Genomic DNA, 17,612 nt, shown 5'->3' with positions numbered 1-17,612 from the left:
GTGTTGCGGGAGTATGTGGTGAGGGGGTCCCTTCTCAGGGCCATCCAATCTCTGTATGACCAAAGCAAGAGCTGTGTCCGGGTTCTCGGCAGTAAGTCGGACTCGTTCCAGGTGAGGGTGGCCTCAGCCAGGGCTGTGCTTTGTCACCAATCCTGTTTGTCATATTTATGGACAGGATATTGAGGCGTAGTTGGCGAAGGGAGGGGTTGCAGTTCGGTGGGCTGGGGATTTCATCGCTTTTTTGCAGATGATGTGGTCCTGATGGCATCATCAACCTGTGACCTTCAGCACTCACTGGATCGGTTTCAGCCGAGTGTGAAGTGACTGGGGTGAGGATCAGCACCTCTAAATCTGAAGCCATAGTTTTCAGCAGGAAACCTATAAAGTGCCTTCTTTGGGTAGGGAATGGGTCCTTACCCCAAGTGAAGGAGTTGAAATACCTTGAGGTTTTGTTCGCGAGTGAGGGGACAATGGAGCAGGAGTGTGGTTTTGATTTGATTTAACCCAGTCATTGCAGGTGTGTGAGATGAGAGTTTGTTTCCGGAGGGGGATGATTATTGAGGTGGCACGGCACGCCTCAAGTGGAAAGCTGCAAACCACACGCTACCACACAGGGAACACTATTCTTGAATCGCGACTGAGGGGACGTCGGAGCAGCGGGTGCGGTGAGCCGGAAGGCAAAGCTCTTCATCTACCGGTCAGTTTTCGTTTCTACCCTCACCTATGGTCATGAAGGCTGGGTCATGACCGAAAGAACGAGATCCAGGGTACATGCGGCCGAAAATGGTTTCCTCAGGAGGGTGGCTGGTGTCTCCCTTAGAGATAGGGTGAGAAGCTCAGTCATCCGAGAGGAGCTCGGAGTAGAGCCGCTCCTCCTTTGCGTCAAAAGGAGCCATTTGAGGTGGTTCGGTCATCTGGTAAGGATTTCTCCTGGGCGCCTCCCTAGGGAGGTGTTCCATGCACGTCAAGCTGGGAGGAGGCCTCGGGGAAGACCCAGGACTAGGTGGAGAGATTATATCCAACCTGACTTGGGAACGCTTCGGGATCCCCCAGTCGGTTGATGTGGCTCGGGAAAGGGAAGTTTGGGGTCCCCTGCTGGAGCTGCTGCCCCCGCAACCCGATACCGGATAACCGGATGAAGATGGATGGATGGGTGGATGTCTAAAAATTGTTATCGTCAAAATCACCGAAAGTATTGAGATATTTTTTGTCCATATCACCCACCCATAGTCTGCAGCATTGGTCTTGTGTAGTGTTTGCTGAACTTATTGTAAATTTGACTTTCTCTGTGTTTTCATTTACAGTACTCTAATCACTAATAAGTAGAATTGCTAAAAGTGTTTTAGGTTTTTGTGTTTGAGTGTTTCAATTTGCAAAGGGTCTGCAGTGTTCTGCTGATTGGGTGTGTGGCTGTGCTGATTGTGTGTAGTGCGTAAACTCTTCAAACTTATAACTTCTACACGTAGCTTTTTTGATAAGATTTAAAATTGAAAAGAGACTGAAGTCAATGCAACTTTATAAAAGTAATGTTCACTTCATAATCCAACCAATTTTGACTAAAGATCAGTCAAAATCGTATTTAAGACATTTTAGGGCCTAAAAAATTAAGATTTTAAATTTCTGACTTTTCAGACACGTCGAAACCCAGCTTATGTTGGCTTTGCTTTCAGTGCATTAAAAATGTCCAGATTGGATCTATCTAAACCTCAAAAGTTGTGTGTGTGTGTGTGTGTGTGTGTGTGTGTGTGTGTGTGTGTGTGTGTGTGTGTGTGTGTGGTGTGTGTGTGGTGTGTGTGTGTGTGCAGGGGGTCATTTGTACTCTGATGAGCCACCGTGCTCCTGAGTATCCTTTGGGATTAACGTAATTGTAGTTAATTGCCAAGGAAATGGCCCATGAGTCTCATCTGCTCGTCCCGGGAAATAACACATGTCCTTTGATGCAGCAGTGGGGTCTGTGGACCGTCATCAATAATCAATTTGCCATATTTTAAGTTACATTAATGCACACACAGGTTTGTGGCACTGTCTTTGTGGGGACCCGTCATCAACCTAATGCATTCCCTAGCCTTACCATCACAACCAAATGCCTAACCTTAAACTTACCCCCATCTGAGTTCTACCCTAATCCTAAACCAAGTCTTAATTCTCAAACCCCCCCCCTTTAAACATGTGGGGTCCAGCATTTTGGCACAAAAAAAGCTGTCGGGACCCCACAACTATACTGGACTCCCGGTCTTCAGACCCCACGAATATAGTTAAACAAGACTATACACACAACACCCACACACACACACACCAACACACACACACACACAACGTCTAAAACAGTATATCAGCCCCCTTTTAACCTGCACACACACTTAACAGGGAATTAACAGGATCTAACTCTGTGTCTGTGACAGATTACCAAATCATTAGCCAAACACTGAAACTGTCATATTTAATTATTTCATTAAGGATTTAAATTTGTTGGACAGTTATTGTAGTAGAGGTCTAACTGATGCCCCTCACATCTTTAATTGTGTTACAAAACACAGTCATTGCTCAGTCCTCAAACAAATGATGATTGATTCAGCCCTTGACTCGAATGAGTACATTATTTTTTTACTACTTACCGCAGCCGTACTTTGAGAGTAAGGGGAAGTTGGCAGGCAGAGAAAATTAATTCAAAGGCCTTCTGTTAGGACAATATTAACGGGATCATTGGTTCCTTTTCTACAGGCTCAACTTGAGTCTCTCTGCTTTAGTCAAAAATCATTTACTGGGGGTAGGCACAAAAATCGATTGTTATCCAAAAATTGTATGCATCATGATGTCCTAAATATTTTTAGTTTTTATACAATGATGACAACTACATCAAATCTGTTTCTAGGAAAACAGACCGAAAGCAGAAAACGCAAAAAGTACATGTTATGTTCATTACAAATGAAATAAATGTCAGACTGACTGACTGACATGTAATGTGCATTATTTTTAGAAATGTCTCATGATATGTAGTCCTTAGAAGTGTATTATTCCACTTTTGTTTTTGTTAAAAAGAAAGAGAAAACAGCAATACTCAATAGTATTGAATCACAATACTTCGCAATGAATGAAAATCGCAATACGAATCAAAACCCACAAATTGTGAAAGAATCGAATCTGGACTAAAGTATATGATCCCAGCACTAACATTTACTGTATATGATTGTTATGTGATATGGGATGTCTGTCCTGTTGCAGGTACTATGTGTGTGTGGCTATCCTGATCTACTTCCTTCCTCTTCTGGTGATGGGTTGGGCTTATCTGGTGGTGGGACTGACTCTCTGGGCCAGTGAAATCCCCGGAGACTCTTCTGATCGCTACAAGGAACAGCTGACTGCCAAACGCAAGGTAACCTAAACTTTACAGTAGATAACTACCCACAGTTTTGGATTACAAGCTAGTGGAATCATTCAACCTTGTCACATGCCCTTTTGTACACAGCAGCCCTGAACAGGACGTGACAGCAATGTTCATGTCCACTTGCATTTTCCCTCCGGTGATACATTTATCATCACAGCACCATGAACCAGAATCACAGCCCTCTCTCCTTTCATCCTCTCCTCTTTGGTAGTTTTCCAGCCAATCTGTATTTGTTGTTTTTGCAGCCCGGTCTCTTCATCATCTGTTTTTGACATCAGGGCCCAGTTTTTCAAAAAATGTAATCTGGATCAAATGGATCCGGATTTAGTAATCCTTTTTTTTGCGATCTGTGATCACGTAATCCATCTTACTTTTGAGCCAGTTTTTCAAAGCAACATCGGATTGGATCAATCTGATCCGGATAGGAACTTTTCAGGATCACCAAATCTGGATAACCAGTGCTCAAACAGGCTAGGAAATCACAATGTAGAACCATAGATATGTAAAGAGCAACAAGTAGAATGGCCAGTGTGGGGTCAATATAAGTTTATTTTTATTTGAAATGAAAACACACACATTAAAAAAGAAAGAAGAAAAACCCTACCCCATCCTCTTCCAGCAGTCCACTCATCTGAGACTAACACAAACACTGTGCATTGAGGATATTTATAACAAGTTTCATATATAGATGTATTGAATTTAAAAAAAAAAGACTTAATGTCAAATACTCAACAATAATTTCAGACTTCCTCATCTGATGTAGAGAGACCAGCTTGTCTGAGCGTAGCCTTTAGGAGGCGAATCTCAAGTCTGGCCTTGGTTTGCTGCAGTTTGGTCAGAGTCAGTTGTTCCTCTGCCAGACGAAGCTGTGCTTCTGCCCTTTCAGTCTCTTTTTGCAGAAGTGCCTTGTAATCATCATCTTTGTTTGATGAAGGGCGCTTCAAGCCTTTCCTCTGAGATCCTGTGGCAACTAACACTGGCTCAACCAATGAGGATCCAGCTTCTTTCTCAGGAACAGAGCTGAAATTCAATATAAATACGCTCTCTGGATCAGCCTCAGGAGGAACTGGCAGATTCTCCTCCTCCTCAATCCAAGGCTCGCCATCCCCTACAACACCTTGAATACCATGGAGAGCTTGCGACTTCTCACCTCCAATGATGTCGAGGACCACATCTGTGTAATCTCCCCTCTTAAATGGCTTGTTGCCTGTTTGTGGGTTTTTGGCTTCAGCATGGTCCTTTGTTGCCCTGGCCTTAAGATTCTTCCACCGCAATTTGATTTGGTCTGTGGTCCTCCTCTGGCCAGACCCTATGGCATTCACATTTTCTGTGATTAAAATCCAAACATCATTTTTCTTTTTGTTGGTATCCTTAGCAGAATTAAAACTTCCCACTATTGTTCCATAATGGCACCGAACACCCTCTAGTAGTGCATTGGTTTCAGCAGCAGTGAAGTTACAGCTTCTTGAGTCCATGGTTCCGTTGCTTTACTATAGTGAACATTGTTCATCAATTATAGGCCTTGGGTCCAATTGCCTCAATTGAACACAAGCCAAAACTAATCAGTTGTATCTGGTGTGTTTGAAAAAGACCAATTACACAGCCATATAAATCAGCCTTTCTCAGAGGATTCACAGAGAGCCAGTGAAATGCCAGGTGTTGTCCACCGTCACCCCCACTTTGCCAGGAGAGGATACCGTCAAAGGGTGTATGTTGAACGTACAAAGCCACTGGAGCAATACACCACTGAGGAGCTGTATGTCCGGTTTTGCTTTGGGAAGGCTGATATAGAGTACCTTGTGAACCTTCTCCGGCCAAAACTTCAACACAGAACCCAAAGGAGCCACGGTCTGTCTGTGGAAGACCAGATCCTCATTGCTCTCCGATTTTATGCTTGTGGGACTTTCTATCAAGTTGTTGGTGACTATATGGGAGTGGTGAAATCAGCTGTGTGTGATGTGGTGAGAGATGTGTCAATCGCACTGGCCAGCCTGGTCAATGAATTTGTTTCTTTTCCAAAGGACAACCAGATTGCCCAGGCCAAGCTCAGCTTTTTTCTTTTGGGGAATATGCCCAATACTGTTGGAGCAATCGACTGTGCATATACAAGCACCTCGTGAGAATGAATGGGAGTTTATAAACAGAAAGGGGAGGCACAGCATCAATGTCCAACTTGTGTGTGATGCTGACCTCATCATCACCAACTGCGTTGTCAAGTGGCCTGGGTCTGATGCACGCATCCTGAGGGAGAGCGCTCTATATGGAGACCTCCAAACCAACCGACCAGATGGCATAATATTAGGAGACAGTGCCTACCCACTCCTACCATGGCTGATGACTCCTTTTCTAACAGCAAATACACCGGCGCAGGCACGCTTCAACACTGCTCATTGCAGAGCAAGATGTGCAATTGAGCGTTTAAATGGAGTTCTGAAGAGCTTAACTACCTGAGAGCGGAACCACAGAAAGCATGCAACATAACCCTTGCCTGTATTGTCCTGCACAACATCGCTACTAAGCGCAATGTCCCTCTCTGTGCTGACAATGATGCACCTGAGCCCCTTGGAGACCCTAACCAACCTCCTGCATTCTGCAAGAACGAGCAAACAGGACGTGCAACAAGGGACGCAATAGTTAGACACTATTTCTGATTTGGATTTGTTTTGGATTTCAAAAATCAGTGATTGCCATTCTTTGCATTTTTTTGGTTATTCTGTAATCATTGCATGCATCACTAATAAATATTCTAAAAACAAAAATATTTTCGATTGTGTTGAATGTATAGGCCTGTAATATGTATCAATTATTGACAGAACAAAATTTATTGTTTTTGGTCAATTTTGACAGCTGTTTGGGGGATTATTTTATGAGGCCAAACTCTTTCTACTTTGCTGTAGGCCTATACTGAAAGGCTGATTACGTTAAAGCCTACCTAATCCCTGTAGCCTGACGGATGAACAAATAAAATTAAAACCTTATGAATAAATAGGATATCTTGTAAGATACTGCATGATCCAAATATAGTATTATTTGATACATTTTTAATTCATTTCATTACGTTTTGGGGCCAGTTGTTCAAAGGTAAACTAATCGGATTTTGGTTATCGGATTGGATCAAATCTTGAAAATGGGTTGTTCAAAAGGTAAAGAAGGAAACTGAAATCAGATTAGATCACGGAATCCAATCCTAGTTTTAATCTGGATAAAACCTTCACTTTGTGTTGTTCAAAACTTGTCAGTAGGATTTGGATAACTTTGATCCAAAAAAACAGGATTATCCTGATCCCAACAGGGGGTAGGATTTCCAGGTGGATTTCAAGGTGGATTCCAGCACAAAAACTTAGTAAAACTTTAAATTGGTCAAATAATACATTTGCATCATTTAGTGTATATACTTTTTATATTTTGCACTTGACTTGTTGACTTAGTTAAGTTTAGTAAAGTAAAAAATAAAATAAAAAATTCTGGTCTTTCCTCCTTAGATGAAGAAGAACCCTGAACATTCTACTACTACTTAAAAAAAAAAAATTTTTAAAAGTGAAGTACTTTTAACTTTTTTTTTTTTTAAGATGTTTTCAAAACTTTCCACAATGTATTTGTTAATGTATATTAGTTTTTTATTTGTAGTGGCTCAGATGAGGGGTTATAAAAGAAATTATTAATGGAAGTGGGTGTTATTTTTGCGTTTTGTCTCAAAATAAACACTTAGAGTAACCCAATTTGGCTCTTCTACCTGTTCTGTACGTAGCTCGTGGCCCACATTGTGATATGTTGTTCTATTTAGAGCAGTGGTAATCCGGATTTGGTAATCTTGAAAACTGTGTATCTGGATCAGGGTGATCCAATCCAATGTTGCTTTGAAAAACCGGCATAAAAGTAAGACGGATTACCTGATCCTGGATAGGAAGAAATGGGATTTCCAAATCCGGATCAATTTGATCCAGATAAAATGTTTTGAACAACTGGCCCTTGGGGCATGAAATCCACGCTGAGTCCACCCTTCTGATGGGATCAGTTTAGTCCAGATTTTTTGGATCAAAGTGATCCAAATCCTACAAAAAAGTTCTGAAAAACCCAAACTAAAGGTTTGATCCAGATCAAAACCGAGATTGGATTATGTGATCAAATCCGATTATGTAATCCGTTTTTTCTTTTGAAAACCCTTTTTCAACATTTGATCCAATCAGTTATCCATATCCATATTGCAGTCTGAAATAGAATTGAAAGGATTTTTTTTACTATATCAATTTACTTTTGTATTCACTTAGTTTCATTATCTTCAGATTGCTCTTCACTTTTATGTTGTGTTTTTATAAATTGTTATGAATCTATTCATGCCATCTGGCAAAGTGGTTTCGTGACAGAATTTAGGCGCTCAGTGTCACACCTTGAATTAAGTCTAAAATATCTGCAAAGAGTTTTTCATTTTTACACTCAAACATTGAAACCTATTATATACAATCAACAAATTGCTAAATTACAAGCCACTCCTTCTTACACTCGTGTCCAATGTTGTATCACACTTTTTGCAAAACACGACATCGTTTTCTACATTAGGCACAACATTCAAAATTAAAATCTCTGTAGTCCCTTTGGAAAGCAACACCAATTCCAATGCCAAGGACACTTGTTGCTGAATTGTGCACAATCAGTGCTTTAGGTATACAGTACATATAGAATATTTTACAACCGGCTACAGCGTAACACTAAGAATGTAAAAACATAAACTTACTGGTATATATAGTATATTCATAGTGGTGTTTTGTGTTGAGCCCATCAGTGTGTTGTGTCAAGGTTTGCAAATACACTGAATTGCAATGCCTTAGGCCTTTCTCTTAATATCAAGAGCGCCATCTAGTGGCCTCAGAAAATAAAGACACTGTTCCACAAAGCTTCATTTGGCCATCACTAGCATGCAACACATTCTCACTCCCATCTCGTAAAATACGGATGCTTGGTCAGGTGCCTTTGTCATAGTTATTTAAACTAAAAGTCTCCGGTAACACTTTATAATAACCATCTTTAATAGATTGTAAATATAGAGTTAATTCATCTTTAGTTAATTGTCTGGATGGTTATTATGAAGTTGCAACAGATGACTATAATACCCTGTTAAATAGTTAATAAATACTTGGTAAACCATCTATAAACATTATCTGGATTAGCCATCCAGTAAAGTTATTGGTTACTAAGTGCTTGGTAATGCAATGATACATTGTTGCCCTTCATTAAATTATATAAAAAAGTATATATATACACACACAGTACTGTGCAAAAGTCTTGTGAGAAAATGCTGTAAACTAAGAATGATTGAGCAAACCACATCACATCAATATTAAGGGTTTTACCACCCTTTGCCTTTAAACCAGCATTCCTTTTTGTAGGTAAACGGTACAATAATGAGTGAACAGTGAAGCATGGTGGAGGTTCCTTGCAAGTTTGGGGCTGCATTTCTGCAAATTGAGTTGGAGATTTGGTCAGGAGTTAGGGGTGTCCTTAATGCTGAGAAATCAGGCAGATACTTATCCATCATGCAATACCATCAGGGAGGCATATGAGTAGCCTCAAATTTATTCTGCAGCAGGAAAACAACCCCAAACATACAGCCAAGATCATTAAGAACTATCTTCAGTGTGAAGAAGAACTAGAAGTCCTGGAAGTGATGGCATGGCCCCCAAAGCGCCCTAATCTCAACATCATCCAGTGGGTTTGGGATTACAGAAACAGAAGGATTTGAGGAAGCCTACACCCACAGAAGATCTGTGGTTAGTTTTCCAAGGTGTCTGGAACTTACCAGCCGAGTTCCTTAATAAACTGTGTGCAAGTGTACTGAGAAGAATCGAGGCTCTGTTAAAGGCTAAGGCTGGTCACACTAAATATTCATTTGATTTTGTTTACTCTTCTGTTCATTCTCTGCATTTTCTTAGTCAGTACTGTATATATACTGTATATACACATATATACACATATATCAACCCACATACTATGCGTGTGTGTATGTGTATTTAAATATAAATTATTCATATGTTGCAACTTTATAATAACCATTCAGACACTGTTTATAGACAGTTCACAAACCAACTATTAACCACCGAAAAAGTATTAACTATCTATCTAAATAATGTTTGTAGATGGTTTACAGGGTATTTAACTATTTAACAAGGTATTATAGGCATCTGTTGCAACTTTGTAATAACCATCCAGACGCCATTTATTTACAAACCAACTAGTAACCCTTAACAAAGTGTGGGAACATCTGGTCCATCTGTCTATAGAAGGGTTAAAAATTGTTCCTTAAAGGCTTACAAACATTTTTTAATCATAGCCCAAAACATAATATATTATATGAGGGATATAATTTACAGTATGTACCAATAAACTGTTAATTTACAGCACTACTAATTATTAATTATAATTTAATTGTTTAACAGTAAAATGACGGTTCGCTAACAGTTAATTGACAATTAACTAAAGATGAATTAACTATCAATTTATCTTCTATTAATGATGGTTATTGTAAAGTGTTACCAAGTCTCCTTTAGTGTCATTTAACACGCTTTAACTAAACGCACTTGGTCGGGACTTTTGCTGTTAGGTTAAGGAAAAGCTTGTGAGTTTACGATTCCGTGACTTGCGGGAACGGGACGGTTGGGTTAAGGGAAAGGTCGTGGGTGGGCTTACAGTTCCATGACACGCGGGAATAACGGGCCGGTTAAAGAAGAAAGTGGTTTCTCAGACACGCGGCAATAACTGGACGGTTGAATACATATACAGGACACAAACCTTGCTCTTGTGTGAAAGTCCTATGTTTGACACATCAACCACCCAGTGATGGAACAAGCTACAATGTAAGTTAATAGCGCAATTGTCCAGCTTGCATTTACCTTCACAAAACTGCTAATTTTGCCACTGACAGGCTCAGATAATAATTCTTAATGTGTGACATTATGGAAAAGACCCCGTCAATCTCTGAGACCTTTCTGTTTACCGAGAAACAGCTCTTAAGTCGCTAGCGCTAAACCCACCGGACTCCATTGTAAAAACCAGTACTCGTGTTGAGCCAGCTTCCCATGTAAATCGCTAAACCATGTTTATTTAAACCAAAACTAGAGTTGTGATGGTTGGATAAGTGGAAAGATGAATGGGCTTTGCATAGTTTTATTTTGCTTCTGTTGACTTTGAATGAAGTGTATTTTACGATGCTAAAATCACTGTTGATTTACATGGAGTCTGGTGGGTTTGGCAAACTTAATTTTGCCAATGTTTTTATGTTTAAAAAAAGGATCTAACTCTTTAACAGAAAGGTCGACCTCCTTAGAAATCCTTTATAAAAAATAGATGGTCCTACTACTGTCCTTCTACTCCTGGTTGAAAAAAAACTATAGTTACCCTTAAATGCATTCCTATCATTAAAACAATGGAAAATCGTGACCACTTATCACACGTTAGTGTATAGTATTAACCAAGTAATTTTTCCATCTGAGCCAGTGGATAGTTACATTTAAAAGCATGGGTGGCCTTCAAGTGCACACCAGCTGGAATGACCCCAAAAATGGCACTCAGAGTCTAAGGTGCAAGCAAACAGTGCAACGCAGTGGTAAAAGCGTCAAAGATGGATTCCCAAAATTTAGGTAGGACTAGAACATGTGGAATAGGTCAGCAGTGTCCTGTTTGCATCTGTCACATTTTGGATTCAGCTCTGGATAAATTCTGGACCATTTCAAACTGCATAACTCAATGTCTCATGTATACTGAAGAGGAGTGTATCCTTCAGATCCTGATCCCAATCTTTCTCAGAGACGGACATTTCCATATCCCACTCAATCAATTTTTAACGGGTTCGAGTGGTATCTTTACCGCCTTATTAATTGCATTTTAAAGTCTATTAATGTACCCATCTTGTCTAATTGGGTTTTGGGGGGAAGAGCCGGAAAGTGACCTCATTTAGAAGTCCCGGATATAGCGGTGAGGACAGCATTGTCCAAAGTGGTGGTGTTAGCTTGGTCCCCGCTAGCTCCCTTAGCACGAGGATTAGTAGGCATGTTTACACTTCAAAAGGGACTTTAGAATATCAAAAAGTATCACCAGAACAATTGTTTGCAACCCTTTAGGGTCTGTAGGAAAATGCAAAGCACTTTTATTTTTAGAATTATTGAGCAGTTGAAAGGGAGCTCCAAAATCTATTGTGTTACCCATGCATCGCAGCACCGGATTTTTTTGGGGTTTTCCCCCTTTAATGGACAGAACTGCCAGGTGAGAAAGGCGAAAGAGGTGCAAGAAATTGTCATAGGTTAGACTCAAACCATAGACCTTTGCATCAAGACATAAACCTCTATGTATATGTGCATCTGCTCTACCAACTGAGCCAACCCGGCCACAGCAATGGGATTTTGAGAATGGCAAAACACAGAAAGCAAAAGGTGAGGGAAATGTCAGGCAGCTTTATCCTGGAAATTTACTTCCACTGATCCAGACTACAGGGCATTAATGAGGTTTCTCGGAAGCTGGGGTAGACAGAGGTCTTAGAAACAACACTACAAACACAATAACACATACTTTCCAGTCTTCCTTACTGATTGTAGAAATCCCTTGATCATGTTAGCTGTGTAGAACACCAGTCCCACGCCGTTCCTCTGAGCTCCGTGGCAACGAAAAGGGCTCAAACCAATGGGACCCAGTTCGTCCAGGAAAACAGCAGCTGAATTCAATAGAATACGCTCGCTGGATCAGCCTCAGAGGAACTGGCAAGATTCTCCTCCTCCCATACAAGGTCGCCATCCCCTACAACACTTGAATTACCAGGAGAGCTTGCGACTCTCACCTCATTGGAGGGCGAGAGCCCACATCTGTGTACTTCACCTCTTAAAATGGCCTTGTTGCCGTTTGTGGGTTTTGGCGTCACCAGCATGTCCTTTGTTGCCCTGGCTGTAACCACGATGATTACACCGCCAATTTGATTTGGTCTGTGGTCCTCCTCGGGCCAGACCTATGCATTACTTTTCTGTGATTAAAATCCAAAATCAGTTTATTTTTGTGATCTTAGCAGATTAAAACTTCCCACATTGTTCCAAATGGCACCGAACACCTCTAGTAGTGCATTGGTTTCAGCAGCAGCAGGAAAGTCAGTTTGAGTCCCAATGGTTCGTTGCTTTACTATAGTGAACATTGTTCATCAAGTATAGGACTTGGGTTCCAATTGCCCAATTGACACAAGCACAAAAAAATCAGTGTATCTGGTGTGTTTGAAAAAGCCCAATTAAACACCATATAACGCAGCATTGTATCAGAGGATTCACGAGAGCGTGAAAATGCCGGTGTTGTCCACCGGCACCACCACTTTGCAGGAGAGGATACCGTCAAAAGGGTGTATGTTGAAGTACCAAAGCCACTGAGGCAATAAACCAGCTGAGTGGAGCTTGTATGTCCGCGGTTTGCTTTGGGAAGGCTGATATACGAGTACTTGTGAACCTTTCGGGCCAAACAACTTCAACACGAACCAAAGGAGCACGGTCTGTCTGGGAGACCAGATCCTCATTGCCTCGATTTTATGCATGTGGACTTGTATCAAGTTGTTGGTGACTATATGGGAGTGGTGAAATCAGGCTGGTGGATGGGTGTGAGAGATGTGTCAATCGCACTGCCAGCCTGGTCAGGAATTGTCTTTTCCAACGGACAACAGATTGCCAGGCAAGCTCAGCTTTTTCTTTGGGGAATATGCCCACTACTGTTGGAGCAATCGACGTGCTATACAAGCACCTCGGTGAGAAGAATGGAGTTTAAAACAGAAAGGGGAAGGCACGCATTCGATAATGTCCAACTTGTGTGTGATGCTGACCTCTATCATCACCACTGCGTGTCAAGTGGCCTGGGTTGAGCACGATTGAGGTCGAGAGCGCTCTAATGAGACCTCCCAAACAACCGACCAGAGCATAATATTAGGAGGGACTGGGCCTACCCACTCCTACCATGGCTGATGACTCCTTTCAACAGGCAAAAGACACCGGGCGCAGGCACGCTTTCAACACTGCTCAGGTGCAGAGCAAGATGTGCAATGAGGTTTAAAATGGCGTTCGAGAGCGTAATACCTGAGAGCGGAACCACAGAAATGCATGCAACAAACCCTTGCTGTAGTGTCCTGCACAACATCGCTACTAAGCGCACTGTCCCTCTCTGTGCTGGACACTGATGCACCGGAGCCCTTGGGAGGGACACTAACCAACTCCTGCATTCTGCAAGAACGAGCAAACAGGACGTGCAACAAGGGACGCAATAGTTAGACACGATTCTGATGGGATTTGTTTTGGTTTCAAAAATCAGGATGCATCTTTGCATTTTTTGGGTTATTCTGTAATCATTGCATGCATCATTTTTAATAAAATTCTAAAAAACAAAAATATTTTCGAGTGCGGGAAGTTAGGCCTGTAATATGTATCAATTAGACAGAACAAAAATTTATGTTTTGGTCAATTTGGAAGCTGTTTGGGGATTATTTTATGAGGCAAACTCTTTTACTTTGCTGTAGGACTATACTGAAAGCTGATTCCGTTAAGCCTATAATCTTAGCCGAGGATTGAACAAATAAAAATTAAAACTTAGAATAAAATAGGATATTCTGGTAAGATACTGCATGATCCAAATATAGTATTATTGATAAATTTTTTAAATTCATTGCATTACGTTTTGGGGCCAGTGTTCAAAAGGTAAACTAATCGGATTTTGGTTTATCGGATTGGATCAAATCTTGAAAAATGGGTGTAAAAGGTAAAGAAGGAAACTGAAATCAGATTAGATTTCCCCCGGAATCCAATTCAGTTTTAATCTGGATTAAAACCTGTCACTTTGTGTTGTTAAAACTGTCAGAGGATTTGATAACTTTGATCCAAAAAAAAAGATTATCTGATGACCAAACAGGGGGTCGGATTTCCAGTGGATTTCACGGTGGATTCCAGCACAAAAAAAACAAAAAACTTAGTAAAACTTAAAATTGGTCAAATAATACATATTGCCTCATTTAGTGTATAACTTTAATTTGGCACTGACTTTGTTGACTTAGTTAAGTTTGTAAAGTAAAATAAATAAAAATCTGGCTCCTCCTTAGAGACGAAGAAACCCTGAAATTCTACGACTAATTAAAAAAATTTTTTTTAAAGTGAAGTATTTTAACGTTTTTTTTTTACGAGTTTTCAAAATTCCACCAATGTATTTGTTAATGTCTATTAGTTTTTTATTTGTTAGTGCCTCAGATGAGGGGTTATAAAAGAAAGTATTAATGAATGGGTGTTCTTTTTGCCCGTTTTTGTCTCAACATAAAACACTTAGAGTAAACCAATTGCTCTGTACCTGTCTGTAAGTAGCTCGTGGCCCAACATGTGATATGTTGTCTATTTAGAGCAGGGTATCCTGGCTTGTAATCTGAAAACTGTGGATCTGGCTCGGGTGATCAATCAATGTCGCTTTGGAACACCGGCATAAAAGTAAGAACGGAAGACTGATCCTGGAAGGAAGACTGGGATTTCCAAATCCGGATCAATTGATCAGATAAAATGTTTTGAACAAACTGGCCTTGGGGCAACATGAAATCCACGCTGAGTCCACCATTCTGAGGAATCAGTTTGAGTCAGATTTGTGGATCAAAGTGATCCAAACCTACAAAAAGTTCTGAAAAACCAAACTCAAGCGTTGAGCCAGCTCAAAACGAGATTGGCATTATGTGATCAAATCATTATGTAATCGTTTTCTTTTGAAAAAACACTTCTTCACCATTTGACCAATCAGTTATCCAAATCCTAGTGGATACTTTGAAAAAACGGGGCCCAGGTAATATTTCTCCTCTAGCTTCTGTTTCATCTTTCATTGCCTCATGCCTGTCAGGTGTTTCAAGTTTTAGCTGTTGTGTCCTTTAGAGAAACGTGCAAAAGACATGCTTTTCTGACCCGAGATCATCAAAATGAGAATCCTACCAGACATGTTACCAAGATGTCTACACTGATGAATTCTGCAGGTCTAAAAAAAGATTGAAAGGATTTTTTATAATATATAACAATTAACTTTGTATTTCACTAGTTTTCTAAGTTCCGATTGCTCCTTCACTTTTATGTTTTGCTTTTATTAATTGTTATGAATTATTCATAGCCATTCTGGCAAAGTGTTTCGTGGAGGGATGTAGGTCGCTGTTGTGTGAACACCTTAGAAAGAAAATATAAGACATATATATCTTAGCAATAGAGTTCCCAATGTGTACACTCCAAAATTGAAACTGAAATTCATATACCAAAATCCCTAAGCCAAGTCTGCAAACTTACCAAGCACAACTCCTCATTACATCAGGGACAAGTTGTATCACACTTTTTGCAAGAAACACGACAGCGTTTTCTACACTAGGCAAAACATTCAAAATTAAAATCTCTGTCAGTCCCTTTGGAAAGCAACACCAATTCCAATGCCAAGGCACTTGTTGCGGCATTGTGCAAATCAGTGCGTAGGTATAAGGACTATCGAATATTTCCAACGGCTACAGGCGTACACTAAGAATGTAAAAAAACATAAACTTACTGGTATATATAGTATATTCATAGTGGTGGTTTGTGTTGAGCCATCAGTGTGTTGTGTTTTCAAACCAAGGTGGTTGCAAAATACACGGAATTCCATGCTTAGGCCTTTACTCTTAATATCAAGAGCGCCATCTAGTGGCCTCAGAAAATAAGACCTGTTACACAACGCTTCATTTGGCATCACTAGCATGCAACACATTCTCATCCCATCTCGTAAAATCGGATGACTTGGTCAGTGCCTTGTAATATTTAAAACTAACAGTACCGGTAACATTTATAATAAACATCTTAATAGATTTACAAATAGAGTTAATTAATCTTTCGTAATGTCGGGAGTATATGAGTTGCAAAAAGATGACTAGATACATGTTAAATAGTCCATACATACTGGTAAACATCTTTAAAAGTATCTGGATCGCCATCCAGTAAAGTTAGTTACTAGTGCTTAGGTAATGCAAGGAACATGTTGCTTCATTAAATTATATAATAAAAGTAGATATATACACAACACAGTACTGTGCCAAGTCCTGGAGAAAATGCTGTGTAAACTAAGTACTGATTGAGCAAACCAATCACATCATATTAAGGGTTTTACACCCTTGCCTTTAAACCAGCATTTTTTTGTAGTAACGGTACAATAAGGAGTGAACACCGTGAAGCATGGTGGACGGTTCCTTGCCAGTGTGGGGCTGCATTTCTGCAAGAGTTGGAGCTTTGGTCAGGAGTTAGGGTGTCCTTAATGCGAGAAATCAGGCAGAGACGTACCATCACGAAATACCATCAGGGAGGCATATGAGTAGCCTCAAATTATTCTGCAGCAGGAAAAACAACCCCAAAGAACAGCCAAGATCATAAGCAATATCTTCAGGTGAGAAGAAACTAGAAGTCTGGATGTGATGGCAGGCCCCCAAAGCGCCCTAATCTCAACACATCAGGGGTGGGATTAGCAGAAAGAAACAGGGAAGGATTGAGGAAGCCTTAAACCACAGAAGATTGTGGTTCGTTTTCCAAGGTGTCTGGAATTACCAGCCGAGTGCTAATAAACTGTGTCAAGTATACTGGAGAATCGAGGGCTCTGATTAAAAGGTAAGGTGGGCACAATAAATATCATTTGATTTTGTTACTTCTTCTGTTCATCTCTGCATGTTTCTGAGTCAGTAACTGTTAATAATGTATTATACACATATATAACACATATACGCAACCCACATACTATGCGTGTGTGTATGTGTATTTAATATAAATTTTCATATGTTGCAAACTTGATAACACCATCAGACAATGTTTATAGCCCAGTTCACAAACCAACTATTAACCACCGAAAAAAAGTATTTAATATCCTATATAAATAATGTTTGTAGCTGTTTACGGGTATAACTATTTAACAAGGTATTATAGGCATCGTGCAACTTTGGAATAACCATCAGACGCCTTTATTTACAAACAACTAGGAACCTTAACAAAGTGTGGGAACATCTGGATCCATCTGTCATAGCAGGTTAAAAATTGTTCCTTAAAGGCTTAAAAACATTTTTTAATCATAGCCCAACAACATAATAGTATATATGGGGATATAATTTACAGTATGTACAATAAACTGGTAATGTCAGCACTACTAATTATAATTATAATTTAATTGTTTAACCGTTAAAATGACGGTGTAGATAACAGTTAAT

General features: G+C 40.1%; 1 protein-coding gene across 1 annotated transcript in view; it reads left to right on the top strand.

Annotated features, from left to right (window-relative positions):
• Positions 1–3,228: 3,228 nt before the first annotated feature.
• LOC116689714 (substance-P receptor) overlaps positions 3,229–17,612 on the top strand; it is a 30,794-nt gene continuing 16,410 nt past the window's right edge. The window contains exon 1 of the mRNA XM_032516322.1: positions 3,229–3,373. Within this exon, the coding sequence (XP_032372213.1) occupies positions 3,272–3,373 (102 nt within the window). The 5' untranslated portion in view covers positions 3,229–3,271. The remainder of the gene's footprint in view (positions 3,374–17,612) is intronic.

The sequence above is a fragment of the Etheostoma spectabile genome, chromosome 5 (genome assembly GCF_008692095.1).
Source record: "Etheostoma spectabile isolate EspeVRDwgs_2016 chromosome 5, UIUC_Espe_1.0, whole genome shotgun sequence".
Classification (NCBI taxonomy): Eukaryota; Metazoa; Chordata; class Actinopteri; order Perciformes; family Percidae; genus Etheostoma; species Etheostoma spectabile.
This window is presented reverse-complemented; position numbering and strand designations above follow the sequence as displayed.